This window comes from Lichenostomus cassidix, chromosome 2 (genome assembly GCF_008360975.1).
Source record: "Lichenostomus cassidix isolate B80296 chromosome 2, HeHo_3.0, whole genome shotgun sequence".
Lineage (NCBI taxonomy): Eukaryota > Metazoa > Chordata > Aves > Passeriformes > Meliphagidae > Lichenostomus > Lichenostomus cassidix.
The window spans coordinates 128382998-128410306 of NC_139482.1; the positions used below are offsets into that span (position 1 = coordinate 128382998).

General features: G+C 39.0%; 1 protein-coding gene across 1 annotated transcript; it reads right to left on the bottom strand.

The window, feature by feature from the left end:
* Positions 1-12: 12 nt before the first annotated feature.
* On the bottom strand, positions 13-26856 carry VIRMA (vir like m6A methyltransferase associated). Its single transcript, XM_085053224.1, has 24 exons — positions 26740-26856; positions 23999-24114; positions 23694-23780; positions 23240-23288; positions 22602-22770; positions 21598-21720; positions 20479-20781; positions 18623-19775; positions 17097-17588; positions 16193-16347; positions 14158-14240; positions 13612-13705; positions 12931-13475; positions 12112-12347; positions 11121-11373; positions 9351-9568; positions 8042-8174; positions 7307-7459; positions 5514-5674; positions 5152-5248; positions 4035-4201; positions 3562-3893; positions 2585-2728; positions 13-2127 (listed from the first exon to the last, which is right to left on the bottom strand). The coding sequence occupies exons 1-24, from the start codon at positions 26800-26802 to the stop codon at positions 1970-1972; spliced, it is 5484 nt and encodes a 1827-aa protein (XP_084909350.1). The 5' UTR covers positions 26803-26856; the 3' UTR covers positions 13-1969.
* Positions 26857-27309: the final 453 nt, after the last annotated feature.

Consider the following 27309-nt stretch of genomic DNA (forward strand, 5'->3'; position numbering starts at 1 on the left):
AAGAACCAGTACTGAATATTTACACATTTATTCCATGCTTGACACTTTTCTTTACTTTTCAAAGTCCCTGACAGAAACCAAATTATTTATATCCCTGCTAGTTTCAAAAACAGTAGAATTTTTAAAAAAATAAAACCACCTTAAACACATGGTATAAAGGAGTGAATCAGCTTTAAAAATATTTATGCAGTGCTCCTTAAAAAAAATAGCATTAATAACAATAATGCCTGTGAAAGCTCCACCCATTTTAGTCATTACAATTATTAGCAAAATTACATCTCCCCATTATTTTACCATTCAGAAAATTGTTTGGCTTCCAATCCAAATCTGTCCATGTTATTTTAAATACGGTTAAACCCTTTTTGAACCGATATTGTTCCCTGTAGGTGCAACCCAGTCAATTCATGAAGTTTCCCACTTTCATAGGTTATGTCAATCACCTCCCATGCAGTGGGACACTGGCTCAGAGTCTCCACACACAAAAAAAAAAAATACAGCTAATAGGGGCCTTCTGTGTCTCAAATGAAAAACCTATTTAATTTAGTCAGGCAATATAAAGCTAAAAAAAAAAATCATTTTAGCATATTACCATACTTCAGAAACACTTAAAATAGGGTGTTAAAGTTCATGAGTCTAGGCAGACAAGTTGTCCAAAGTAAGTAAAAATTATGTCAAACAAGACCTGGGCCATATTTAAGTAAGTAGACCCCTCTGTAACACTTCTGCAATGTCAACAGACCAAAGCATAAGTGAAAATCAAGCTCAGGGAAGTCTGACAGTGGAGCTCATTTGCAAGGATTGCAAATGGCGTTTAGACAAGGCAACCACATCCCACCCCATCCAAAAATGCAGTAAATGGCTACTGAGAGCCTGTTAATTCTATGAAACCCATGGAACCCAAAGGAATACAAATATATAAAACCTTTCTTCACTGAATTCAATTCAATATGACAATAAATTTAGAATTGAATCTAGTAGTGATATTTCTTTATGAATTCCTACTCCTCTAAGTTTTTCTTTTTGCACTGTATCTCAGTCTAATTGTGGGAACAAAACTCCAACCCAACTCTTCACAGAGGTTTAACATCACTACCTCACTACACAGTTGCTCAGTTTATACATCTGTGTCTCTGCCCTCTCCTCAGAGACGAGAGGCAGAAGAGAGGCAGGCAACAAATTAACTCCAGGTTCTCTGTGGGTATGAGTATCTTGCTTTTTAACTGAAAGTAGATGTTGCTGTCCAATGAAGTAACTCTTGTGCTCCTAATGCATGAGCTGGAGCTGTAAAGTAAGTGATGGAATGTTGACTAATTCTCCCTGAAGATAGTGACAGATTTTATTCAAATTTTACCTGGTGTGGGACTTAAAAAGTTTCTAATCTCATTAACCAAGATATACAACAAAACCTACATAAATTACATTTACATTTGTATTCTTTAACAGATTAATTACTTTCAATCTTCTTTCATCTGCTACTTCTGCTGGCAGATACACCTCATTCATTAATAACCCAGACTGGCTAACAAAAAAATGAAGGAAAAAAAGGGCTAATGGCTCTACACCTGAGAGAAAAAACCAAAATTGCCTTACATACATATTTTTTAATTTTCTTGCAGTAATAAGTCACACACAGAACACTTGCACCTTTCTTTTGGCACAATGAATATTTAAGTCCTTCAAGTCTTAACTCAAAGAGGTGCTTTACTGAGTATTGTCTACTGAAATCCACAAAAAAAATTGAAACATTCTTTCAAAAGGAACAAAAAATTTACAATTGTACACAAAAAGTCTTGAATTTTATTGAAATTTCAAGTCTTGTATCAAACAAAAGCTTTTTCTTCAGACAAAAATATTCTCTTGATGTCCTCCAGATACCAGAAACTCTGAATTGGTCCTTTAGTGACGCTGCTTTCTTTGTCATCTTCACAGAAGTCCACAAGGTTGAGCTGTTCCACCATTAGGTCTTATTTTATCGTGTGAAGGAACGTACATGACGACCTCTTCCACTGCCTCCACTAACAAACTTCCCTCTTGAGCCACCACTGCTACTACTATTAGCACTTGTCCAAGACGGTCCAATTCCTCCGCGGCCTCTGGACGCACGATCGCGAGGACTCGGTCGGTAGCCTTAAAGCAAAGAAAAGTATACTCAGTTGGAAAAAAAAAAAAAAAAAAAAGCCCTAGGCGGAGTAGCTGCTGCGAAAGCGTGAGAAACAAAACCAGGATGAGATACAAACAGCGTCTGTTTCCTCCTTTTAATTTTCACTTTTCTTTTAGGCAAGCATTGCTGCTTTAATTGCGCTATGATTACCATGGAGGTACGAAGACAACCGAATGACAAAAGTCTGAGTGCAAAATTAATATTCTGCGATCAAGTGTTCAATTCAGCAAGTTTTATGGGTTACAGGGCAGGTCGTACGAAAGCACGGATTTGACACAGTCTCAGTGACAACTGTTCATATATGCTTAAAACATTTGCTGAATTTCAAGGTGTCTGCAGCATCCTTGCATGGTTTCATTTGTAAAGCAAAAATGAAATTCAAGGAATTCTCTATAGTTCGATGCCCATATGAATACCATGTACCTGCTGAACTTAATGGTCTCAGTGGTGGCAATGGACCCCTGTTAAAATTGCTTTGACCACCTCTACTGTCATTGTAGGTTCCCCTGGGCGTACTCTGTGCACTCCAACTTGAGCCTCGAGCGCCTTCACGACGACTGTAATTTCCTAGATCGGGAGAGAAAAACCAACATGCTGTTGAGCAAACACCACTGGGTTTGGGGTTTTTTTCCATTTCAATCTTCACAATACTCAGGGTGGTAACACAGTATTTGCACAATTCAAATAGATAAAGATGCTCTGTATCAACATACCCTCAGTATTCCAACTTGAAGTTTGTAAGTTACTGTATTCTGCACAGAATCAGGGAACAGAACTATTTATCAGGCAAGGACTCAAGTTGAAAAGAATTCACATTACCTAGTGTATTAAAACAGATTCATACTTTCAGATTTTATGGTGAAGTAAATCCTAGTAATTACACCTTTATAAATCGAAGCATTTTCTGTTTCTTCTTTGCAAGGACTTGCCCTAATTATGGGATGGAAGGGAAAGGAATGCAATCTTGTCTACATATGAAAGAAACTTAACACTCTGTAGCAACCATCTCCAGGTTCACTGAAAATTTCATCTTATCAGGACCTTCCATCCTTTTATTCCAAAGCCGCATTTAAACTCAGAGATGTACTGTGGTGCTTGATTTCAGGAACTACCATGTCACAAAAGGCAGGGAAGCACTCCAACAGTTGCTAGAACAGCTGACTCCTTTTGTAAAAGAGAGGCAGAGAGGCAAAATGGGAATCCACAGCCTTATTTCAGTTGCAGAGCTCTGAAGGTTCTCACCTTCAAGAGAACCTTTCCTGGTACTAATAAAGAACTCAACAACACTGCCTCAGGAAGATCTCACACTGGGGATGATGAACTGCTAGGAAATTGTGTTAGTACTACTGAAGCAATTTTAGCATGCATTTACTCCAGTTCTAATACAGGAACCAACATACCTTTTGAAGCAGGTGGAGTAAAGAACCTGTTTTGACTGTGAAAAGCTCCTCGTCCTCCACGATTCCCTGAGAACCCACCACGCGAAGAAATCTTCTGTGACACTTTTGGTGGCCTCTTGGCTGGTGGTATCCCATCTGGAGCAACCACTTCTTTGCTCTCTGCAGCAACAAAATCATCCACATGCATGGAGGGTGGCCTGCTTGTGTTCTGTTTCCTCTGACGGAAGATATCGTGTGGTCGAATTCCTTGTCCAAATCCTCCCCTTCCTCTTCCTCTGGGTGGCGGCACGACATGAGCTCTCTTTGCAGGCTCTATGTACTCAGACTTCCCACTGTCATGACAAACCATGATTTTTTTAGTTAAACTATACTACTGAGGGTCAGGCATTCTCCACACTGGAGATGCAATTTGACATTTTGACAATATACAAATCAGTGCTGAAGACACTGTTAACTCATGAAACTCATTTTACCTTGAAGTTATGAAGGTCTCATGCTTGTGCTTGCCAAGCTTGAACCCTTTTGTGGTTTTTGTGCGTCCAGGAGATGATGGTTCTGACAAAAATGACCTCTCCAATTCAGCTTGCAAGTCAAAGTCACTGCAGCCCTTCTCTGACAGTTCAATTAAGTCAACTTTTACCTTCAATGAGAGAATTTAGTTTTATCAAAACAGTCATTACTAGCACTTCCGAAAAAACAAAAAAGGAGCAGCAGTAACAAAATAAAAAAGCAGAGCTGCAGCAAAATTACCTTGACAGTTCTGAATTCAGAAGGAGCAATTTTAGCATGTGAAGGGCATAGCTCTCAAATGTGAACATCTGTCTTGTCACTAAATGACCTGCAGTGGGATAATTCTCTTGCTTAAACTACAGCCCTATAAATTTATTAATGTCACTTTTATACAGGAATCAACATTTTTGATTTTGCTTACAAAATTAAAGCACAACTATCTTTGCACATAAATTAAGAGGAAAACGAAAAAGAACGAAGGCAATGAAGTCAACAGAAACTGATTTCTCACCCAAGAAATTAAGACACTGCCAAACCCTTAATTCTAAAAGAACAGGAACGCTACTGTATTTTTCACTATTTGCTTTAAAGTTTAGATTATAAAAGTTTCAAATACTGTAACAAGTTTTTGTGCATATAGTTTCATTTACTACTGCCATGTTTCCCACTTTTGTCACATCAGAGAAAATATTTAAATTTAAGAAAGTGTAGCTATCAGGCTCTTCTAGGTATTACTGCAATGATAGAAGACAAGCAAGGAGCAGAAATTCAGTCACATTCTCTCCTACATTTAATACAAATTGATGAAAAGTCTCATCAGCAAAGTAAAAGCAGGTTGGGACTGACACAGCAACTGTTCCCCTAGGGCACTCCAAAAGGCCCCAGTTTTGTACCTTCTTCCAAGTGAATCTGAAGGCATTTGATAGCACCTTTAACAAATGCCAACCCTTCTATCTGGGTCAATTTAGAAGGGTGAGCTCAGGAAAACAAACTATTTGGCCATATGAATTTCTGATGATATCAGTTCAGATTAACCCTCATTTTTAAATCCGTTTCAGATATGTTAATGAAGCCTTTTACCATATCTAGGTCAGTGTCTATTTCTTCAGCCTGAAAGGGTGAGAACCACATGGACTTCAGCTGGTCATCCATCACGTCTGCTAACACGTATGTAGTCCTGCAACAAAACAATGCCAAAGGCCAATTTGGTTATGAATTACAACCAACTGCAAGCATACACAGCACCACAGAATCTGGGGTGAACACCACTGCCTTACCCTTGATACTTACATGGCGTTAAATACATTGGGACAAGTGGGCAGTAGTCACAACAGTGCTGTTTAGATCCTGGTTTTAATATACTTAATTTACATATGCATAAATTACTGCATTAAGTAAATCACAAATCACAGGTAGACTGCTGACACACTTAACCATTTTACCTGTTGTTAAACAAATTTTGAAGAGAGTCTGGTGCAGAAAGAGTAGGCTCAACATCTTGGTCACTCAGCGGACAAGAATCACCTGCTGATTCCAACATCTGCCTCACTCCAACAATATTGTCCAGTAAGGATTCAAGGCCATCATCTTCCTTAGAACGATCCTATGTCAACACAGAACAAGTCAGAACTTTTCCCCCTTCTCAAAGAAGTATGCTTTGCTAATTTATGAAGGGGGAAGATACTACACAACAGTCTTTCCAGCCACAAATACACCTCAGCCTGAGTACACAAACAACAGCAGAGAGCTCCTCAGTATGGTATAAAACAAATGTCACTACATTCTAGGTTTCATTCCCAGTTGATGAAATATCCTCTGTAACAGTCCCAAGGAAGACATTGCCCCAGGTTCTATTTAATAAGATCTCTGTTAAAGCATTCCAATGTCCTTTGTCTGCTGTTTCTCATTCAGAACAACTGTTAATCTCTTAGCATAAATGTAGGCAGTCATGGAAGGGACAGGAGGGAATATAGCACTGGAAAGAATTTGTGATCAATAGCCTGTAGAGCAGCCGTTTCACAGACTTTTAAATTTGCCATCTACTGCAAGGCTGCCATCAGTTACACAGAATCAGATTTGAATATTAGAGTTAAGTTTGCAAATAGAATCACAGAAAAGTTGGATGCATTGAATTCTTCATGTCCTCTTGTCCAATCCCCACCATCACTGCTTGAAGCAGGACTATGATCAAAGCCAGATCAGGTCATAACTTTATCCAGCCATGCCTAAAAAAAGTTCCAGCAATGGAGAGCCCACAGCCACACTGAGCAACCTGTTCCAGAGCTTCGCTTTCCTCTCAATGATTAATTTTTTTTCCTAATGTTAACTTGAACCTGTGAAATCACAATTTGGGGCCATTGCCCCTTGATTTATCATATGAAATTACCAAAAGAAGTTTGATTCCACCATCTTTGTTACTATCTCCCCAAACAGCTGGGGGAAACTGAAATAGCTCCTGAGCCCTCTTCATCAGGCTAAATAAGGCCAGCTTCTTCCTCCTCCCTCTGAAGCACATGTGCTGTAGGTCCCTGACCACCTTGGTAGAAGCCTTTCCAGTTTCCCCAGGTCTCTCTAGAACTGGTGAGAGGGCAAAGCTGGCCAAAGTTGAACACAAAATTCCACATGAAAGATGAGCAACATCCCATGGAGGGAGACAAGGCCCCTGGATGTGCTGACCACACTCTTTCCAGGATGGGTCAGAACACACTCACTAGTGACCATGCACTGTTGGCCCACATTCAACCTATCAACCAACATAACCACCTGGCCTATCTCAGCCAAGCCCACAACAGGCATGGGATTATCTTGCTTTTCACTGCAGACCTTTGCATTTTTCCTAATGAACCACACAAGCTTCCTGCTAAATCAATCCTCTAAAATGTTTATCGTGGTCTCTCTGGATTGAGGCTTTGCTGTTTGTCAGATTAGTCACACCGTCTTGCTGTCATCCACAAAGTCACTGAAGACATATCCATTGTTCAGGCCTCTGATGGAAAATATCCAACAATTATCCAGCCCCCAGTATTTACTCCACTTTTTACCAGTCACCAGTAACATCGAGCCACTGCTAAGCAGGGGTTCCTGTTGTTTATTACATTAATAATCTGTTTCACCACCACCCAACACTCTTTGCTGTAGGCATTTGCTGCCTTCCATGACACCACTAACTGCCTGGCCTCTTAGGATTTGCAAATAGAAAACTGCAAATTCAACTTGATTATTTGAATTCTTTTACCATAACATGTTTCTCCAGATCAAGCAGCAGGTTTTCTGGGGTTTCTTCTTTGTTCTGCAGTAGATGTTTTAACTCTGCAGTGGTTAGACCCAGCGTTCTGCCTGGATGGGATCCATCTGTTTCCATAAGGCTTCCATCATCTCCACAACATCCCTGAAACATTTGACAATTGGGAAATAAGCACACATGAACATCTCTTGTACTTCTGGACTGCAAACCCCTTTGAATTCAAACACACATTAGAGCAAACCTAGCAAAGTGAGTTATCTCTTGATTTAAAAACATATGATGTAAATTATTTTAGCAAAGTAAACTTCAACAGGCAAGTTTAGATACTGCATCAAGATGAATGCAACCCTTTCCTGTCCAAGCTGAGGTCTGTATCACAGAATTAACAAATATTTTATAGTCCTTTCTATACTACACATCTATACACCAACTCTCTAACAGGATGCTGTGAATCTAAACCTGGGATACCACAGCATACTATTCACTTGGTGAATCAGTGTGAATCAATATACCATTCTTCCTACTGAAAAACCCTCTTACTAAACATACATTGTCCCCATCTTTCATTAAAAAATTAAGATGGCACTAACACTACTGATGGAAAAGCCTTATCCAGCAATCTGCAGAGTCAACAGCTTTCTGAGATAATTGTTCCTGAAAATGTCTCACACTGCAGATTTCAGAGAAATGCAGCTGAGTTTAAGCACTCAATACATATTCACTTACCAGCGTATCAGAGTTTAGAATTTGTCGCGTAAAATCCAAAAATGAAGAGGCCAGTTCACCTGTGTCTTTGCTGAAACTAGTTATTACTCGTTTTAATACAGTATACAGAGCATTGCTGTGCTTTCTTAGAGAGCTGTTTTAAAAACAGAGAAAAATCTTTATTAGTATATACATTGTGACCACTCCACTGTAATTGGTTATATGCAAAATAAATTTGGCAAATTTTACAATTATCAAGTTGAGCTTTGATTATGAAGCTGGAGCTTCATTATTTCTCTGTACTAGACTCTTGTTTTCACCAGTACTGTCAGCAGCTATTTCACACTGTACATATACAGCTGTATACACTACATCCAAAAGCTTCAAGAAATTACAATTTCATCTTTGGCAGAAAAGGGACTGAAGTACAGAAATATGTGCTTGCACAGGGACCTTATGTATGAACCAGGATCATGCTTGCTGCTATGATTTCACTGCATCCCATGATGCCTAACTGCAGAAAACAAACTGTAAAGGCAACATGAACACAAGAAACAGCAAGGCTGTGCACTGAACCTGACAGTTGGACACATGGGATGGTAGAAACAACAGGATCCATAACTTGCTAATTTTTATTTGGGGGCTGTATGGCTTCTTGCATCCAACAGCACTACTTAAAGTGTTTTGAACAACCCTTTATTAACAAGGCTCCTTTTTCTCTCTGTGAACCTCACCTTTCTGCCTCTGCACCTCAACTTCAGCAGACAGAAACAGGTCCAAATACAGGACAGAGAATAAAAACAACACAACGTTTTCCAAAGCATTGTGTTCTTTGGAATATATATATATATATTCTGTTCAAAGGGAGAGGAGTCAACAAAAATAGTGTGGAAAAAACACAACTCATTTCTAAAGTCTTAATGACATGGAGGTCAGAACACTCAGTGGAAGTGCAAACTCAATCCTCTAAAAACTGAGGAATTACAGACAGCTCTCCAATGTTCCAGATGAGAGCTCTGTGGGCATCTCAAAAGGGAAAGAACAAAAGCACTATATCTCATTCTAATCCTCCAGGCTTGGAGTGGGGAATGGAGTACAAACCTTGTTTCAATGCTTTGTTTGCTTCTTGAAACAAAGTGCTTCTTTGTGCATGCAGCAGAAATTATTCAAAGGGTGAAGCAAGACCAAAATACTGAATAAAACTGAAGCCCCAAAGAGAAACAAAAGCTTAGGTGCCTTATCTTCAACATTTTCTACTATGTAGGAAATTATTTCACACTACAGAAGTTTTTAAACAATTTTAAGCTGTCAGTGATATACAATACCATACCTCTTTAAGTGATAGAAGCCATAGTCATGCTCTGTAAGGAACATCATTGTTCGGATACACGTCAGCAGACAATTGTAACTGCTCTCAGAATTCGTTAATGTTTCCATCAGAGAGTCACAAATTAAGGGCATCAGTTCTTTGCTTGGTAAGGAGTTGGAAAGCTGCTCTGATTCAGACACAGAGCCTTCTGATGAACTTGGTAAAATAAGTGCAATATCCTAAAAGAATGATTATTATACACAGTAAAAATGCATTCTGTATGCCTGCAGTAAGTAAAACCATACATGAAGTCAGAAGCAGTGAGTTCTTTCACTATCCCTTTATCATCTTATTCCAGTACTTCAGTTATTACTGACCAGCAAAATACTAATCTAGAGTATCCATTTTATTCAGTTCTGTTAAGGGTCACAAACCATTATTTATTTTGAAAACATTACAGCTTCAAATTCTGAAATACTGTAGCAGAGCCACAAATAAAAGCCAAATAGTCATTGGTTAACATACACAGTTTCATGCCTAGGTAGTCAATGGGTCCCTCAATCTCAAACCACTGGTCAAAACATGAGGAGAGGCTGAGATCCCTTGGCTGGTTCAGCCTGGAGAAGGCTGAAGGGTGACCTCACAGCAGCGCTACAAGTGCCTCAAGGGGAACAGCAGAAGGGCAGGTGCTCTCCTCCCTCTGGTGAGCAGTGACATGACACAGGGAAATGGAATGAAGTTGCATCAAGGGAAGTTCAGACTGGACATTAGGGAAAGGTTCTTCACTGAAAGGTAAGTCAGTAGGTGGAACAGGGTCCTCAGATAAGTGATTGTGGCACCAACTGTCAGAGTTCATAGAGTGTCTGGATGACACTCTTAGCCATTGTTTAGTTTTAGATATCCCTGCAAAGGGAAGGGAGTTGGACTTGATGATCTTTATGGGTCCCTTCCAATTTGAGATACTCTATTATTCTGTGGTTTGTGAAAATTAATGTGAAAATTAAGAGGCTACAGACACCATCTAAAAAGTTTAGGACCTACTGTCACTTCCGTATTTTACATAAAATAAGATTGATTTTCATGAGTTTGTACGGGCAGAGAAATCTTGTTTATATGCAAATGGCTGATTATCTCTACTGACCAACAATATCCAAAAACTTTCATGTAACTGGGTAAGCACTAGATCAAATAAATACATGCATTAGTGAGACAAATAATGACATACAAATCTGTGTACACATTAGTGAGAAACTACCAGAGCTTGTCTATGAATCAATTTTCAACCAACATTTCTTACTTTGCACTAGTAACTTCTGCCTTTTTTTAATGGAGGAGTTTTACAGTAGCAGCATAGCACATATATCTTTGTATTTGAAATACATTTTCAAGAGGTTTCCATTAGACCACTAAGAGACACATACTTATTTAACTAGGTAAGAGGTGAACACTGACAACTCAAGTTTTGTCAGTGGCCCACAGGGAGAAATGACATCCCTGTCTCAGCTGGGGGTACTGGCAATCTTTGTGCCATTCAGCTGCTGGTTCTAATGTGCTACCAGAACAGTGGACATAACACAGAAGACATGTCACAAAATGGAAAGTATTTAAATTCAAGAGCAAGAAGGCAGCAAGTCTGCCAAAGCAGCCAACCACGCACATTTTTTCTCTTTCTGTTTTAACAATGTTCATTTTTTTTAAATCTTGGAAAAAAGCAGGTACTTAAGAAACAACCTCATTTAATTTGTCTCCTACAATAATCAACAAACATTATGCATTAAATACAGCAAATACCTGATCACAGAGGGACTGCAAAAGGGAAGTTACATATTCAGCACACTGCTGATGAGTGACGTTGTCCCCAGCTGATCGCATCAAAGCCAAGAGTTCCTGGAAAACCTCAGCATACTTTTCATCTCCTTTAGTAGTTCCATTGATAAGATGCAAAATAGCCAATTTACAAGCTTTATGTGAAGCCAGGGCATCCAATAAAGCGAGCAATCGAGTGGTCTGTCCAGTGTACTGCTTCTCTTTATCTTCTGTGCTGCTGAAAGGGTATCAGTGCACTGTGAAAAAGCTGTTTTAAAGTGATCTAAGAAACTATAAAAACAACCATCACAAGAGTCATATAATTCTGCATTTTAGAAAAAATCCACCTCATTTGATTACTTAAACTTACTGTTTCATTTACTTTCTGAAAAATATTCAACTTTTGCTACAGAACATCTAGTGACATCACAAATTAATTAATCTACTATGCATTTAACATACTGTAGGGCATATAATTTTATAAGATAAATATGCTTTTATATACACAGTATCTATGTGGATAATTATGCTTTTGAAGAAAGAGTAGTCGTTTCAAAACCCTCCGAATCTGTATCATCTGACTTCCTCCAGTTTACAAACATCTACACATATGTAATCCCAGTATAGCAAACTTTACTAGCCTACTTTTCTTATTTATGTCATACAGCTACTTAAAACCACTTCACAGGCAAGATGAGGCTTTGCAGGGCCAGCCTGAAGAAAATCTTCCTAGAACACTTACCATAAACATACAACATGAAACTGTCTACCTCAAAACTTAAAGGTATGAGCTGGCTCCCTGGCAACCTTAAGCATCATCAGGACATAGCATATAGCACTGGACTAAGAATTCATTCAGCCCATTATGAATAAATAATATTTCCAAAAGTATTTTCCTCCTGCTAAATCTACGGCACAGAAGCAAGGTGAATTTAACAGTTCATTAAGAAATCTTTGCACCAGAAAACAAAGATACCTTTGCAGGTCTTCTACAATTAGATCCAATACCGTCCTCATGATGAGAAGAGCAGTAGGTGAAGCCAAGTCACACAGCTGAACACAAATACGTCTCAACATATGCTGAATTGGCTGGCAAGATGAACCAGAGAAAGATCGAACAATCTCCTGTATCAGCTTGGCCTGCACATGGAGGTGCATACTCCACAGCTTCCTGGTGTTGAGTGCCACTGCAATATCATGGGCTTCAATTACCTGCAGGAACAGAAGGGCAGGAGGGTTTTTCCTGTCAATTTTTATGATGAGACCTGAATTCTATCACAATGTGTAAACAAAGACTAAGTACAAGTACTGTCCTCATTAGCAAACATGGAATGCCATTTTCATCGTCTCCAAATGACAGGGCAAAATACCAGGAAATTAGGTACTCCTTCAGTACCTAATGGGTTGTCACGTATATTTTATGTTTACTTATATAGGATCACAAACTAAAGTCCCAAGACAAAAGAATGAAGAGTCTTAATATACCAAGTTCAACATTCAGAGTTAAATTAAAACACTTCAGAGACACTCATTTTAAGTAACAGAACAGAAGACTAGATAATCTCACAAGAAACAAAAGAGCAACATATGACTGCTAACTTAAGAAAAATGCTCCAAATAATACCAATTTAGTTTCTGCTGAAAAAGATTTAACTACAAAGAATCTGTATAAGCACAAATGGTTTACAACAACTTTAATTCATCCTTTCACATATCTGTTTTTCCCACCACCACAAAAATGGTCTAGGGGTTATAAATAAAAATTCTGTAAAAACTAAAAACAACTAAGTTATACCTGAGTACTCTGCATGGGCAGTGGAAGAGGCAACAATTCAGAAAGCAGTATAAGTCCAGAGAAAAAGCCTTCAGGAATTCGCAAAATTGAAGACAGAACTTCCTTCAGCATTAAAGACCAAGTATTATTCGCCAAAGTTTCCTCAGAAATGGTAAGTTTTTCATTAACACCTTGTGTAAAAGTCAGTAAGATATCAACAATGTCATTCTGGATTTTTTGTTCATCGCTATCTAAGCGGCCCGAGAGAGGAATAGAGCAGAGGAGCATGTGTAAAGAAACGAGGGCTGCAGGAACACGCATGTCTTTGAATTCAAAGGATCCACCCCTCAGCAGTTCTGTTAGCATTGTTTTAAGGAGAGTAAGTGTACAGCGAGCCATAGAGATAGTAGTGACTCTGTGGAGCGTGGTGCCCATGTTGACATGGAGTCGCCAAGGCTGAATAAGGATGCTGTTCAGCTTCTGTAACACCCGGATGAAGGTGTCCATTCCCTCGGAAGAGAAGAGCTGAATAACTGCAAGGTTCCATTTAAGGTCTTTCTGTTGACCTGTACAGAAAAGAAATAACATTTCTGTAGGTCTAATTTCTCGTAGGCAATCATAGTTACATTTTTGCCAGGTTTTAGTAGAAGACTCAGAAAACCAGGATTTGTACAATAACCTCTACAAATGTACCAGCCGTACCTTCTACCAGAGGCGGTGGACATGCAATATGACAAAGAACACGAAGTGCAGTAGGAAGACCAACTCCATCTGGGGTCATCAAACTGTCAATATTCTAAAAGAGGAAAAGAAAAAGAAAAAACAAAAGAGCCTGTATTACAAGGAAGGACTTTATAAGAATACTGCTACCTTAGTATTCAAATTCTGCACTTAGTTACTGTAAGTATGTCACAAAATTTAAAGTTCAAGTATTTCACCTTTTGGAAAGCAGTTATAAATAAGGCAGAACCAAAAAAAAGGAGCACCAACATTTGCACTGTGATTTATGGGAAGCCAAAAGGTTTAAATAATTAGCTCTTTGCATTATATATTTACCTTAAATTTTATTTCAATAAATATAACAGTGCAAGACCCAGCCTAGATCACACACTTTAATAAAAATATCTCTTCTGGATAACAGCATATATTCTTAAATATCATATGTTAGTACCTACCTAAGACAAAATATTAGACTACAAAACGTCTAAGCTACAGAGCATAAATAAAAGATACCTGTATTTTACTGACCTGTTTGATATATTCAATAAGATTTGGAATACAATTTATTTCAAATCTAAGATTTTTCAAAGGTTCAAGCCATTTGCTGAGCTCTGGGGGGAGAAAAAAAGATTTAAGTAAGTGAATTTATGATCATAAAACCTTTTTCAATCAAAATGTACTTAATTTACACAAAACATAATTTACTAAAGCCAAGTGTGAAATTTGTGAGGAACACAGTGCAGCTATAGCCAGCTGAAAGGCATCAACAAAAATAAAACTCCAGAACAGGCACTATATGTCATGCACACAGACATAATTTGGCTCAAGTCAGTCTGAAGACTCAAATTAATTTTCATCTCATTATCTGCATTATTTGTAATGAAACATTCTTTATAAAAGACACTAAGGGGCACTGTCAGCTAAAGAAAAGAAACAAAACACATTCCCCTAATGTATTATGTTATTACAGACTCAGTACAAAACTTCTATTAAATGCCCAAATGAAGCCAATCTCTGCACTGCACTCCACTCATGCTGAAGTCCTTATATATTAACAGTCTTTCTTCTTGTCCAGAATAACCTGAAAGTCCCAAATTTTTGGGACAAGAGAATTAAAGATTTAAAAAACATTGTTCCTGAAGATATTTAGAAGAACATGAAGATCAAGTGGATATGAATAGACAACTCAGACTGGTTTTACAACTTGGTTTAATGAACTAGCCCTGCCTCTCATGGAGTGTTCTGATGATCAGATGAGAAGCAAAAATAAAAGCATGGCAGAGGAGAGATTTAAACTAAAACTTTGAAGAATTCTGATTTCTTTCAGGGTATTTACGTTTTGGGTGAAATTACTGGTATGTCTACACAAGTCAGTTAACCAGTGCAGAGCACAACTTTGGACATCAGAATTTCAATGTTCAAGTGTCAGAATAGCCCCCAGCAAGACTTTTCTGAGTGTTCCAGGTCTGATCTGTAAGTCAACAGAAGCTGGGAAGACACCAAGACACAGCTCAGACATTAAAAGATGCAGTAACAGGGTAACATGGACTGTTCCAAGCCAGTTGGCCTCAGCACTTTAAAACAGTCCCAAGATTATTTATTAGTAAAGACTCTGTAGGGCTACATCACTGTCCTGGTTCCAGCTGGCAGAGAGCTTGTTTTCCTCCTGGTAGCTGGTTCAGTGCTGTGGTTTGGATTCAGCATGAGAATAAAGCTGAAAACACAGTGATGACTTGGTTGTTGCCAAGTAGTGCTTACCCTAAGTCAAGGACTTTCCAGTGTCTCATGCTCTGTGAATGAGGAGCTGCACAAGAAGCTGGGAGGGAGCAAAGCCAGTACAGCATATCCAAACTGGCCAAAGGGGTATTCCATACCAGAGGATGTCATGCTCGGTATGAAAACTGGAAGAGTTCCCTGGAAGGGGCTGGGCATTGATCAGCAGGTGGTGGGTAACTGCATTGTGCATCACTTGTTTTCTTGGGATTTATCTCTTCACTCCTTTTCATTACAATTATTATTGTTATCATTATTATTATTATTATATTTTACTTTTTTTCAATTATTTAACTTCTTATCTCAATCCACGAGTTTTACTTGTTTTTCCCTGATTCTCCTCCTCATCCCACCAGGAGTGGGTAGGGGAGTGAGCAACAGTGGCATGGTAATGAGTTTCCAGTGAGGGTTTAACCACTACAATAGTGATAGTGAACAAAAGTAAGACTCAGCTCACTGACTAATTAGTTCACTTTTACAGAAATTTGCTCTCCTATTTTCAACACAGTTTGAATAATTTCAAACTTCCTCTAATTATCTAAAATCCATGGTAAATAGTATTATATGAAAATAATTTAACTCTGAATAATTTCCTATTTAACTCTCATTAACAGAAAAGAAAATTACGTATTATGTCAGTGACTCAACTAATCAGATGCAACTGGAAAAGTAACTTCATTATCCATACCAGACAACTGTGAACCAGACAACTGTGAAGCACCAATTATCCACATAAAAAGGTTTCTTCTATACATTCAAACAATTCAGTTGATAATTACACACACTGTACCTTGCAACTTGGTGTTATTTTCATCTGCTTTACAAAGCTTCAGCAAAGGCGCTGAGTGCTGTTCCAGCATTTGGACATCACTGGAAGATTGTACCACCAGCAAAACAAGGATGCAGGCATAATTATAAGCAACTGACTTCTTAGACTTTGAGTCTCTGAAACAAAAATAAGGATTTTCTTTAGATCTCACTTAATACAACTGGATATTCATTAAATTTTCCTTACTTGACCCTTAAAAATCTACCTACAGAACGTTTACCTTCAACAAGGATTGCCCCATATAATTATCAATAAAAGAAACCCAAACAATTTTCTCCTACACTTTTTGGTAAATGAACACTTTCTTCTACATTACACACATCCATATTTACTTCAGCAACAAACCATCAGATCCAGTCAAGTGTCATGCAAATATTTTTTCATAACTTCATCTGTTCCACAAATCATTTTAAAAGCACTGCTACCTAAAGTAGTACAACTGCCTGTCAAGAGAAAACAATGACTGTATTTAACATTTACAAGAACTTGAAGAACTGAGAGATTCCCACCCCAGAGTAGTGTGCACTCCGTGTACCCAGCCAAATCTTTTGCTTGTTTCACAGTCAACATTTTATGCTTGCATGAATACTGTCTACTTAATGATTTTTTCATATAATCAAAAGTCTGCCCCATATATATTACAATAACTCTGTTGATGACCTATACAGATTTTGGGTATTAAGTACTTGATTAAAAATGACAGGCCTGATTTTGTATTATATTCTTGTACTTAGAAGTAGTTTTGGTTTTAAATAAAAACATCGTGATCTAAGAGAAAAATATTTTAGATTTACTGAATTATTTATAAACGATAGATACTCTTAAAATGAAAAAACTAAAGGAATTAAATAAATGCATACATTACCCTAAAGCTTCTTTGGAATAGTACTCCATTAATGTAATAAGACTTTGGAGATTTTTTTCCAGACTGAATACATGAGCCACAGCAGATCTTCCTACAGGGTTAAAAGTGATCAAGTAAAGGTTGTGAAGTGTTCCCAGCAGATCTGAGTGGTCAGTCTCCTCGCTGGCTGTGCACCGCTGGAAGTGGCAAAACAATTCTGAAATGCACTGTAATGTCTGTGTTGAATGCAGGAGCCACAGGGCAAAAGTATCCTCATTGGCACCATCTGACTGCAGACCTTCCTCTTGATCCGGATCAGAAAACTGACAAAGTGCTCTAACTAACAAGTTTGTTGCTTCGTGCTCAGAAATGAAGAAAAGAAGACCCTTCTGTGACTGTGCCAGGAAACGCAATATATCTCGGATAGCTTGAAGCACACCTGGATGTGCACCTGTCACTGGAAGAGACAGCAGCAAAGTGATGCATTCCAAGAAATGGTGACTATGAAGATACCTGAAAAAAATACCAAACCAAACCCAGGAAAATAATCAGCAACATTATAAATACTAGTCAACACTGCACAGTAACATCATATAAAACTACATGCCTCTTAGATTCAGTACTCATTGCTCTGTGGACTACAAGAAATAGTAACTAATTATGAAGTAGTACAAACTTGAAACCTTACAAAATGTAATTGCTATAATATTTACAAGAAAGAAATCCTAAAATTCTGATCTCCATAAAAAAGCCCAAACAAAAAAACCTCAAAACCCTATCTACACACAAAACAGGACACTTTATTTCATAAAATTTGCTGCATCTGAATTGTCATCAATGTCAGATTCAATGTTTTAAATGTGCTAGGAAATCAAGCGTTATAGCATAACAGACTATTTTTGAAGACTCTGTGCATGTAGATACTTATATTCAGCCATGACCTACACCACTGCTACCAAAGCAATCTGTCAGCATTTAGAGAAATACTTTCTAGACAGAAACTTGTGAACAGAGAGAACCCATGGGATGTTTTAACTGGCTGAAAGCAGCCAGGCCTCAGCTCCTCTGCCTGTGCTGTGAAACAGTGAGCTACACCGACACAACCGCATGACTTCTGAGGCCAGGTTGTATCCTGCCACCTCGACATGCAGACTGAAGGATTCCAGACCTGTTTTATCCATACACATAGACATGTTCCAAGATGACAAATGCAAAACATTCTAGATTTACAACCATTTTCAAATTAGACAGCACCTAGCACAACTGCTTTGCATCTATGAACACGACTGAAGGGCAAGCACATTACCAGTAATAAGGAGATGTTAACTTCCGGTTAGGTGCATTCTAGGTTGATTAAAAGCCAACAAAATAACAAGTACATTAACTTACCAAACTCTCTCAGACTTTATATGCACAATCTAGAATCTTCCAATAAAAAACTAAGTGAAATATCTAGAAAAATATTATTCAGTAAAGTCACCCCTGAAATATCTCTCTATCAAGCTGGAGGAAATACACCCTAGAAAATGAATTTGCAACTGCCATACCTAAATAGAACAGGGTAAGGATCATCCCTTTCTGGAGGGCCTGTAATGCGTGCCATGGTTGGGAAAGATTTTACAGGTGGCTGAATCATTGTATGAGGAGCAGTTTCCATCAAATGAAAGATCTCTTCAAGAAGACTAACAAGTTTTTCCATCTCTCCTTCGCTTATATTAGAAGATTCCAAAAGATGATCCATGTCCATAGGAGCCTCCACATCATTTTCATATTCTTGGTTGGTTCTTTCAAGTCCTGCCAAGTCCTGGTCCTGTTCTGGCTCTGTGTGATTAGGAAGAGGAGGAGTGTTCTCTGCTAACTGATCAACCACCTTTTTAATGTCTGACAGAATCTCATAGAAGTGACATTTCTGCAGAATTGCAGAACCAGCTGTAACAACTCGCACAGTCTGATCTAACAGTATGAGCTCCAGGAGTTTCTGATAACCACTTTTTTCATGTACATCTGCGCCACCTCTGAGAAACATTTCCATTCCCTCAGTCATACTAATGACACTATCCAAAGCTTTAAAAGCATTAAGTTTAAGGGAAGATGATACATGATCTGCAAACAACAGTTCAAACAACACATTAATAACTCCTGCCTGCAAGAGTGCTGTTATTCCTTGAGTCCCACATTCTCCTAACGAGGATACCAATTTTGTCCCAGCTTTGAGCTGTCGAACATTCAAAGCAATGGGCTGTTTGAGAGCCACCTGAAGGTTTAAAGCTTGCAAGGTCCAGTCTACTAGCTGGGTAATATAGTCTTGCTTTGTGTCTCTCACCAGCAGGTAACTCAATTCTTTGACTATTAAACTTGGAATTTCTTCTAATGCAGTGACCCACTTTGCACCCCTTTCCTCTTGATATAATTCCAACAGTTCAGTTAATTTAAACGAGCTTTCCACTGCCCCTGAATTTTCTTTGTCTGCGTCTTGGTCCTTTATTTTAGCAACTTCATTTTCAAATACAGTCTTGTAAGGGCAGCTGAAGTATAAAAGCGGTCCAAGCTCCTTTTCAAAAGGTTCATATGTCACAGGAGGCACAGATGCCAGATCCTCAGGAGTATATTCAATATCAAAGCTTGGATACTTAAATGTTTCACGTTCCAGATCAGCAATTACATCTTCATCACTTGAAATCTGCTCATAGCCATCATCTCCTAGAAAGAGAGTTATTAAGTTATGAAATAGTTATGAATAAACTAGTTCATAACTGCAAAGAATATCCTCAAAATACAAAGTAATCACTTAATACAAGTATTACTAGCTAGAGAAGAATCACACACTAACACATAAAAAGCCTTCTTTTTTAAGACATGAGTGAAAGCCCCAGCTGAAAGGGTTTTTTTATGTAATAACGAAGTCATTTAAAAGAATGTATAAAGCAAACAGTTTACCTACAGTACACTTTACTACAAGTATACTATCCAGTTTTCTTCCTGTGATTGTATCTATCATAAAACTTCTAGTCTGAAATTTTTGCATAGACATGGGTGGGATCTTTAAGTAATACAAGAAGATAACAACTAACTTTATTACATAAACAACTTCCTTTGGTTTTTACTTTAAGAAATGATCACTTGAACCACTTTCCTACATTTTTAAACAAAACATAACAAGATTGAATGTTCATTCTCACCTATACAATTGTATCTATTTTCCCCTATTTATACAAAATTTTCTATAAAGGAATACATATATCACAGTAAAATACTGTTCTTGAGAGATGCCAGGACCACAAATAAGGCAATGTTGCAATAACCAAAGGAAAAATATTCACTTCCCTTTGCACATAGTCATCATGAAGGTAGCCATTAAAATTTCACAAACTTCAATTTTTTTTCTTAACACTTTAGAACTTACCTTCACCTTCTTCCTCCTCTTCACCCTCTTCTTCATCTTCATCATCTTCCTCCTCCTCCTCTTCTTCCTCATCAGCAATGCTCTCTACTGTATGACCATCATCATCGTCGTCATCATCGTCGTCCTCATCCTCCTCCTCCTCAACATCCACGTCATCATCATCTTCCCCTTCTTCTGGCTGATCTTCCTCCACTTCTCCATCATCAGAATACTGGCTTTCTTGATGAACGGATGTTCGATCAGGAGAAATCGGCTCAAAGTAATCCTCCCTATGGTCCATATCATCTTCTTTTTCCCCAACCACTACAAATAGATAGAGAGTTTCAGAAATAGAGCACTTTTCTGAAATCCAAAGATGTTAAACAGGATTGGCCCTGTGAGTGGATCCCATCTGGCCCCATACACTTGGGATGACCATTCCCTCCTTGATTATTGAGGGTTCATTCTGTTCCCTGTCTGTCTCCCAGCCAAGGATACCTGGAGAGCAACTGGTCTTCCCATTAAAGACTGAGCAAAAGAAGTCATTAACTACCTCAGCCTTTTCCACATCCTTTGTCACCATGTATGCCCCCACATCCAATAAAGGAGATTCTCTTCAGCTCTCCTTTTTTTTTGGTAATGTATTAATAGAAATATTTTCATTGTCTTTAATGGCAGTATGTATGCTTTAGGTTTCTACGTTACATACACCAGAGATGCAAAAAAGCATCTTGAAAATCTGCAGGTGATTTGACTGAACACAATCACTTAGATCAGCATGACTATGAATATGCAGAGTTCTTGGCACTTTTAACCAATACAAGTAACTTGGCAGATGCTGCAGAATAGTGGAGAAGGACAATGGATACCAGAGTCAACAGAACACTTATAAAAAAGATGAGCAGCATGTTCAAACAGTGTATTGGTCAACAGCCAATACTCTCAATCTACTATCTTTTAAAATGACGCAATTTAACAGAGACAAAACTTTTTTTTTTCCTCCAAATCCCTTTCCTAAAACCAAATCTGTCCAGCAGAAATAACAGCAGACAGGAAATACACACTGGGCAGGAACACAGAATTCTGCCTCCTCTAAGCAGTGATGCACAGCAAATAAAACACAGTCTGTTCTCACTCTACCTGACACTGGCATAGGTTCATCCTCATCATCATCAGGAGGAGGAGGGCCTGGAGGTGTCCTTGGTCCCCTAGGTTGTGGTCTTGGAGGACTGCCATTGAATTGGTCTTCTTTTTCTCCATCAACTATATTTATTGTGAAAATAAAAACTTGCATTTAATGAAATCACAGGAATAAAAGCAGAAAATTTTTGGGTTTCAGAGATACTTTTGACTAGGGAACACGCCCAGCTTTTATTTTATCTTTATTCTGCATTATGTGAGGCAACTTTTTGCAGTCACTTTTGATGAAGTAATTTTTGATCTAAACAAGAACTACATCAAGAAACAAGCTTATTAACACTACTGATTTTTTTAATATAATACTTGTTTAAAAGTTACATGAGTAATTGCCAGTTTTGGTTTTGACACTACTCATAGTGTAACTCTACCAGTATCTGAATTGCTTTTAAAAGAAGAAGTTTATATTTTACTCAACAGGTTTTTATACTTTACAACTGTTTTTTACTGCACACAGTATTTAAAATTTGTAGTCTTCTAGCTGTACTTGGAACAACAGTTATAATTTTAAATCTAAAACCAAAATTGAAGCAGAAACTTGACCATGGATTCTATTCATGGCCATTCTAAAACCAATGCTGAGCAAACACTCTTCTGTAATGCGCTTCATACAAGTCAGAAAAGCAAAGTTAACTATGACTGTGAAATTTTCTTGTTATGGTTTTAATACTATTCTAATCCCTTTTTTTTATATTCCAGTCATCTACATTTTAATGAGTTCACACAAGATAAAACTGTATTTTGACCATAAAAGCACTGCCGGAGACCCTACTTAAAACCATTCAATACAAATCCAGAAGAAAATATGAAACTAAAGACATAAAGAAGGCAAAAATTAAAGCCACTGTAATCTAAAATGTGAAAGAATTGAGGGTTTGTTTTTCAGATGGGATACTGTAACATTGACTTTTAAAAGGAAAAAGTCTCTGTCTTTTTCCAAGGCTCACCATGTTTTGGATTTCTTTTCAATCCAGGCTGTTGCTGGGGAGGTGGAGGCGGAGGGGGTGGTGGAGGAGGTGACTCTCTCTCATGAGTTATTACCCTGTCAACTGAGCCATATATTGCCAAAGTCAGACAGTTGTACCACCCCCTAAGAACCAATCCATCTGTGTTGACCTGTTGGGTTTAAAAAAAAAAAAAAGTATTTGAATAACTTTTTTAAAGTTGACATTTAGCATCACTGTATCCATATCTGCATAAAAGCCAAAAGGAAAATCCAACACTAAAATACCTCTTTACCCCACAGTTTGCAAACTGAAAAACCTTTAAACACATCAGTCATTGCCACAAATAATATTTCTCTAAAGGCCTTAAATTCCTTGCAGTATATCTACTGCCTAGATAGATACCTAATCTACTACAACCTATGAATGAAAAACAAAATAAAAAAAAAACAAACAAGCAAAAACAAACCAAAAAACCCAAGAAGACTCTAAAGTAAAGAGTATCTAAACTACAGGCAGGTTTTAGAATACGTCTGAAACAACAAATGCTCGACACAGTGCTAATACACCACATGCAACCATATTTATACCTAAAGGAGAGATATGCAAGGAAAGAAGATGTTTAAATCACACAGCATTACCTTTGCATTGGGCCTGAAAATAATTGAAGTGTTTTCATCATATTCAAGGCTGTTAAATAAAATATACAAAGCAATTTTTCATTAATACAAACCATGTTTAGAGAAATAAAACACAGCAATACTAATCATACATGCCAACAATAAAACACTGAACAAACACACGCTATTAAAAACAAGAGCGCAAAATCACTTTTCTCTATCTCATTCTTTGCATTAATATATATTGGCTCTAGGAATTTTAAAATAACAGAAACTTTTCTTATTTTAAGTATAAACCTCTACCCTTCTGCAAAGATTGGAAGAAAAGAATAAGAACACAAACTAGCAAAATCCAAACCAAACATGAAAATCATGGGAGATACAGAGTTTTCAATTGTGCATTTTCTGCACTATAAGAATTTTCAGGAAGAAAAGGTAGATAATTAAGTCACACACTAATCTTGAAAGAACTTACCTCCCCAGCCGATCAAAAACAGGGGCACTTGGTTTGCTGACATTGTTGAAAAACAAGTCCAGTTGAAATGAATGGGGGGATGTCTCTCTACAAACAGAATAAAAGTAAAAATTAAATTAGATGAGTTCCTTATCAGAGTAAGCAGGACTAACAAGAGAAATTATACTGTTTAAGTAATTCCCCAAAATAATTACAAGTTCAGGAAACACATAAATGCATTTTACATTTTTATGTAGGAAGGTCTATCGAGATACAAAACTTCAAGAAAAAAATAAGAGGAAGCTTTTCCTGAATCTTCCACTTACCCATAAGCCCTGTTGTCAGGCAAACTTGTGTGAGCTCTCACTCCTGGAGGAATGACACGGACTTCATTTATGTAAACCACGCATGGAAAACGAACCACATCAATATTGGTACTTTGCTACAAAACAAAGAATAAATAAAGTCTAGGGAGTGTAAAACACAAACAACACAATGCATTGTATTCTCTACTGATGGAACTAAGGTTGCAATCTTAATAAGATTCAATTCTGTAAAATGCAGAACACTGACAATAACTGTTAGACAGAAAAATGTTTTTTTTACTATAATCTGGGCACTTTTCACATATTTAACAGAATTTTTTCATAGAAAGTGTTACTGGTTTATTTCCTTAATTTGCTACTTTTATTTACAAGAATCTTTTGAACAGCTTGTTTTTTCCAGACAGGAGGTGTGTGTTGTTTAATTTTAAAGATTAAGAAATTTCATATTTCAAATGTAATATTAGAAATTAATAATGAAACTGTAAGTCAGTTTTACTAGATCGGTACTAAAATTCCATATTATGTTTATTTTCCAGCATTGCAGTATCTGAAAACCTTTAGCAAATCACATTTCTGTTTACCACACAAAAATAGCAGGTATAAAGAATTCTTACACACTCCAGAAATACGTTAGCGCAAACTAGGAAATTATCAAAGTTACAGTGACTTCCCATGTAGCAGCTACCAAACAATTAATGCCAAAAGTCTTCTCTCACTAAATTCACTCCATTAGATCTTCTTATATTTATCCATCATTTTTACCATATATATACACTCACAAAACATCATTTTTACCATACATATACACACACATATATAACTTTATGGTCAACTGTAAACATATCAAGACCTTCTTGACAAAAGCTCAGAATCACATTTCCAGTGAGCAAGCTGAATTAGCAGACTGATAGGAAAAAAACCCCAAACAACTGATCTAAGTGTCTACTAACACAGCTAAAAAATGAAAATTAAAAACCAAGTTCCTGCGCAGTCAAAATATGTATCTTTAACCACAATCAGAAAGCAAGGAAGTATACTAGAATTTTTAAAATGCTAGTAAGCAATGAAACAGACTAAGTGGAGGTTTAAAAAGAGTTTTTAAGACACAGTTTTGAGAATGTATTACTGTATTCTAACAAAAAAATTCTATACAGACATTTTTTAGCACACAATATAACACCTTGGCCTATGGGCATACATGTTAAAAGCTGGATGGTGGAACCAGAGTAATCCTGCTAGGACAGGGAGCATAGATGCATGAACAGGGTGAGTGCAGCCTACATGGAATGAGGGCTGTGGGAGCTCATCTGTGCCTCTAAAAAAGATCTGAGTCATGCGAGAGACTCAGATTTCTGGGGGAAGGGCTACTGCTGGACAGCTTCATCCCCAGCAGCACTGCCCAAATAAAGACAAATTCCTCTTAAAATGATACAGAATTATGCCCTGACAGCTATGCATCAACATCACCAAAACAGCAGGTGAATCCAACCCACTTTCCCTACAAAACATTAAAAAAGACCCTACATCAGAACAGTTCAACAGTAGTTAAACTGCATAGCTAAGCCAAATAAGTGATTTTATTCAAAAACACAGCAGTACTTCACAAGAACTGCAAATTCCAGTGCAACACTATGTTCCACATAGCAGAAGAATTAGCATTACATAAAGAAGGCTTTCAAGCAACATGTACAATACATAAGGTTCCAGTTTGGGAAATGTCACTGGCAAGAACGAAAGTAACCGGAAATTATTAAACAAGAACACGATTAAAAACGTTCAACTGGAGAACATAGGGCCCCGGAGGGGAACAAGCCTGGCTACTGTTTCATACCCAGGGGGAACAGTAGTGGCTAGCATTTCCTGCCTAACATTGTCTTAAATAGTAGAATTAAAAATACATTTGCACCTAGCTGATCCGGACAGCTAGAAGACTCCTGAATAACTCTTCAATGGCTTTTAATGGCAGTATGGGCTCAAAACACTCCATTTTCGTTCCCTAATGCCTATCCATGAACACAGTCGAGTTATTCTACGACTCTGTAACGTGTTTCTCGTGTTGCAGTACACAATCACTTTTCCCTTAATAGTCCCCATTCTTCCTCCCTGAACAGCACATCGAGCTGACCCCCGGGCAAACCTGCTGCAAGATCAGCAGTCTCAAAGATGCTCAGGATCCCAACAGCCTCAAAGTGAAATATTTGCACCACCTACCGCTGCCAAAAGAGCTTGAAATATTCATTTTGTACACGATGCACGTAAAGCAAATAGGTCTAAGGGAGTATCTCACAAACACACAAATATCCCTCCTCATCATCAGCTATACAAGACCATCAGGAATCTTACAAGAGGCAGGGCACAGACCTCTAGTCGACTTCTCTGCTCGCCTTCTCGAAACACGTTTAGCTTCTTTGTTCCCCGCTCGCCTCTGCTCCCCATCACCTCTAAATCCTCGCTCCTTTCCCACCACCCTCCGCCCCCTACCAGCAGCACCCCGGGCTGCCAGGACAGAGGCTCGAGCAAGGCTTCGTGTCAGGCGGGGCGGGGAGGGGGCGGCGGCCCTCCCTTGCCGGCACAGCCCCGGAGCTGCTGCTGCTGCCCGACCGCCGCCGGGCCTGCCCCACAGGGGGCTCCGCGCCCCGGGGAGCCCCCGGCGCGAGCAAGGGGCCGTCGCCAGTAGCCCAGGAGAAGGAAGAGGAGGGGAAGGGAGGGAAGAGGAGGGGCGGGCCGGCGCCCCGTTTTACCTCCGCGCTCTGGTGTTTGAACGTGTCCAGGAACAGCAGCTCGGTGGCGGCGTCCGCCGCCATCTTGGCCTGGCCGCGGGGGACGCGCTTCCGGCGCGCGCGGGAGAGCTTCCGGACGGAGCGGGGCGGCGGGCGGGGCCAGGGGAGGCGGGGCCAGAGCGGGGGCGGGGCGGGCGGGGCGCGGGCGGGCGGGCGGGGCGGGGCGGGCGGGCGGGGGGCGGCGGGCGGGGCGGGGCGGCGGGCGGGGCGGGGCGGCGGGCGGGGCGGGGCGGGGCGGGGCGGGGCGGGGCGGCGGGCGGGGCGGGGCTGTGCTAGGGACCCAGCGCCCTCAGCGCCGTGAGGCGGGGCAGCGCTGCCTCAGCGCTCACGGAGTCACGGAATGAATCAAGCTAGAAAAAACCTCTGAGATCGTCGAGTCCAACCTTTCACCTGCTAAAACTCGGGCAGCAGTCGGGCTTGTGAGCAGCGGGGCGGTGTCCCGGCTCTCCACAGCCCCCAGTCCCCGCTGGGCGTCACCGCAGGCCGCGCCGAGCTCGATTTCACAACATCGGTGCTGGCTAATTTCAGCCC

Excerpts from the sequence above, each read along its gene's own strand:
- VIRMA (XM_085053224.1), bottom strand. The coding sequence starts at position 26,802 with ATGGCGGCGGACGCCGCCACCGAGCTGCTGTTCCTGGACACGTTCAAA. Across the intron at positions 24,115-26,739 it reads TCAAACACCAGAGCGCGGAG|CAAAGTACCAATATTGATGT; the intron begins GTAAAACGGGGC and ends TTTGTTTTGTAG. Across the intron at positions 20,782-21,597 it reads TGAACCTATGCCAGTGTCAG|TGGTTGGGGAAAAAGAAGAT; the intron begins GTAGAGTGAGAA and ends ATCTATTTGTAG.